The following is a 3295-nucleotide window of genomic DNA, read 5'->3' as shown; positions in this document are numbered from 1 at the left end:
TTCATTACAGAGATTAAGGAATGAAATGGGGGTTGAAGGATGGGGAATATTTAATTCTCCATCGAACAGCATTGGTTTCATTCCTTAATGTTAATTAGGAGGGGACAGACGATTTATTAATTAGCGGGCGAATTAATGGGGAGTCACTCTGCGCCGAGGAAACATTGGGTTTCTTATAGCGCCGTGACATTCGTCGCAATATTAATTTTTTTATTGCAGAGATTAAGGCATGAAACGGGGCGTGATGGATGGCGAATTTAATTCTCCACTGAACAGTCTTTGTTTCATTCCTTAATGTTAATTAGGAGGGGACAGACGATTTATTAATTAGCGGGCGAATTAATGGGGAGTCACTCTGCGCCGAGGAAACATTGGGTTTCTTATAGCGCCGTGACATTCGTCGCAATATTAATTTTTTTATTGCAGAGATTAAGGCATGAAACGGGGCGTGATGGATGGCNCTGTGTGTGGTCTATGTCAAAGAGAAGTCCATTCAATTGTATGACAGTCTCGCTCAGACTTCCACAAACGTGAGTATCCAAGAATCTGTTAACTATTTTAATCAAAATCTGATGAAGTTCTGCGTCATAATCGAAATATGGCAATGTTGATTCCGCTCTAGTTACCTTTTTCGTTCTCAAATTAACAGCACACGCAAGTTATGGACACAATTCTCTCCTATCTCGACAATGAGCATCGGCACAGAAAAGGTCAATCATTGGATTCTGCGAGATGGACCACTGAACAAGTCAATGTATGTTTTGTTATATGCCAACTTCGTTAACGTGTGATCAATTATTTTCTTTCTTTCATTTCCACAGGATATTCCTCATCAAAACAATGATAATGACTGTGGAGTATTCGTTTGCGTGTATGCTGAATATCTGACGAGGCATGCCAGCTTCTTGTTCACAGCAAACGATATGCCGCACATCAGACGCAGGATGATGGAGGAAATTGTTTCGTCTGAGTTGTCTTGTACTTCACCGATGCCATCGTGTGGAGAATCTCAACATTTAGAACAGCCAATTACAGAACCTGAATCAACATTGGTACAGTTGGCATTGGTTTCAGTTTCTCTTGAGCTTCTCGTAAACGAAATATTAATCATAACTATTCCCCTAACGTTTCCAGATACAAGATCACCGTTCATTCTGGATGAGGAAGGACAAAGTGATCGAGATTTCCACTAAAATCGATCGCGTTCTCCTCCATGAATCGGCGAGGTTCCATCAGGGAGATAAGCGCTTCCCACCAGAAAGAGCAAATTGCCAATGCACTGCCAATTCCATCTGCAGCATCGTTGCATTGCTCCTCTCCGATGGGAAGGTCACTCGAGATCTTCTTGACAGAGTGTTGGTAGATGGTGACAAATATTACGCTGATAGTGTATCTCACAAGGACCCAGGATATACCCACTTGTCTCCAGAGGATCTTCTCACGTCGATCATCGCTTGTGGTCATTCGGTTACAATCGAGCCTCGGTCGGAAACTTATGGGCTGTTTTCATCGGGAACTGCTGTGAAGGACATCACAGTAGCGATCAACTCGATGGGAGATCTACATGCATCATCCTTGGAGCATACAGGATTTTTGTATATAGCTGACTCCAAAACCGTTGCATTCCTCATCTCTCCAGTGATCTCGGAATCATTACGACGTGTATATTACATGTTCAATCCACACTCGGTTGACAACAGCAATTGTCATCCCCTGAGTAGTCGAAGCAGAGGTGTTGCTCGTCTGTTTCGATGCTTGTCGACAGATGCCCTAGCTCGACTGTTGGTAGTTGATCGTCGTGGAGGTAATCGTGGAGCTTGGCAGATATACTCCATTAAGGTAACGATAAATTTTCTATTCAATTGTTTCACCACCACTATTTATATTTAATTTCTGTTCTACAGATCACTGAGTTCTCCAAGTGACTATCTGGCACTCCAACCGTTAGCACGAAATTGGCTGATCTTGAGAACGAACGAAGTAGAATCATTAAAAAGTTAAGTTGTGGTTTCCATTTTATTCCTAGTCTTGATAAATCGACAATAAACAGAATTTTTCTAATCAGCTAATTTTGTCAAAAATTGATTTCAGCCATACGACTCGAACGACTGCGTCGGAAATGGAATGGAAGAAATCCTGTCTTAAGTTAAGTTTTCATTTTTTCAATCATGCTCTTACTTTTCCTCATATTGTTGTTTTTAACAGTTTATTAATGTTTGATTTTTTCAAATTCTTTCAGCTTTCTCGAGCACCAGGCAAAAGAAATTTCAAATGGAATACCTTAAACCTATTCGTGTACAGCTTGTAGATTAGATTTTAGTTTGACTTTCTTCTGTAATTCATTCGAACCTATAGAGCTTATTTTGTCGGTTCCCTACTGGAGTAATGTTTGTATATTTTGATAATTAAGTACTATGGATAAGATTTAATGAATTGTAATTTATATAAGTACAAGTGAAGTTATTGTAATTTTCTAAAAAGCATATAAATTATTGTTATTTCAAGTTAATGTAAAATACGAAAAAAGTGTGATAAAATCGACGTATAAATATAAAATTTGTTTTTTGGAGGATCATTGAAAATGAATTTGATCTTTCTGTTATTTGATATGAAACGTTGAAACGAAATGTACAAATTATTTTTCACCTAGTTTATAGTTTTTTCTATCCCCTTTGTTCTTCCATTCCAATTTTCGAGCCTTGTGTCTGATAGTCATTATTGTCATTTTCAAAAAAATTCGAAAACGCAGCTTTGCGTGGTTTCTGTCGGTGTGTAGCATGTAATAAACTTATTATTCAATCATTTCATAATGAATCACCAGAAATAATTTTATTTAAATGTAGGTATAGATAATTTTCACGTCGATTTACAATTTTTAGAGAAATTAGGAATATTTGAGAAGATTTTTCGAAGATTTAATGATTTTTTATTTATAGTTCTCAAATATTGTACATCAATGTGGACTTTTCTGGAATTTTTGAAACTTTTGGTCAACTGTTGGAGAATTAGACAAGTCAATTACTATTATTAATTTATTAAGTATTAATTTTCACGTATTTCCTCATAATTTTGTTATCAATTCATTGTTTTTTCATCAAAAACGAAAAAAACAAAACAGGAAATTATTTTTCATGTATTTTGAACACGCCGTACGCGGAGGGATACACCACCGTCCCACCGCGCATGCGCGCGTCGGTGGTGGGGGAAGTAGGGGTTAGATGGAAAGATCACTCTCATATTGTCGCCAGTATACTGCCGAGTTACTCACTCACCCGACTCATTTACCGACAATTCG

At 37.8% G+C, this 3295-nt stretch overlaps 1 protein-coding gene across 1 annotated transcript; it reads left to right on the top strand.

Annotated features, from left to right (window-relative positions):
- Positions 1-455: 455 nt before the first annotated feature.
- Positions 456-2810, top strand: LOC107039971. The gene is made up of 5 exons (XM_015259851.1): positions 456-530; positions 650-754; positions 822-1052; positions 1135-1839; positions 1905-2810. Exons 1-5 carry the CDS (start codon positions 456-458, stop codon positions 1923-1925), a joined length of 1137 nt encoding a protein of 378 aa, XP_015115337.1. The 3' UTR covers positions 1926-2810.
- Positions 2811-3295: the final 485 nt, after the last annotated feature.

This window comes from Diachasma alloeum, unplaced genomic scaffold, assembly GCF_001412515.2.
Source record: "Diachasma alloeum isolate Michigan unplaced genomic scaffold, Dall2.0 Dall_scaffold_00314, whole genome shotgun sequence".
Classification (NCBI taxonomy): Eukaryota; Metazoa; Arthropoda; class Insecta; order Hymenoptera; family Braconidae; genus Diachasma; species Diachasma alloeum.
This window is presented reverse-complemented; position numbering and strand designations above follow the sequence as displayed.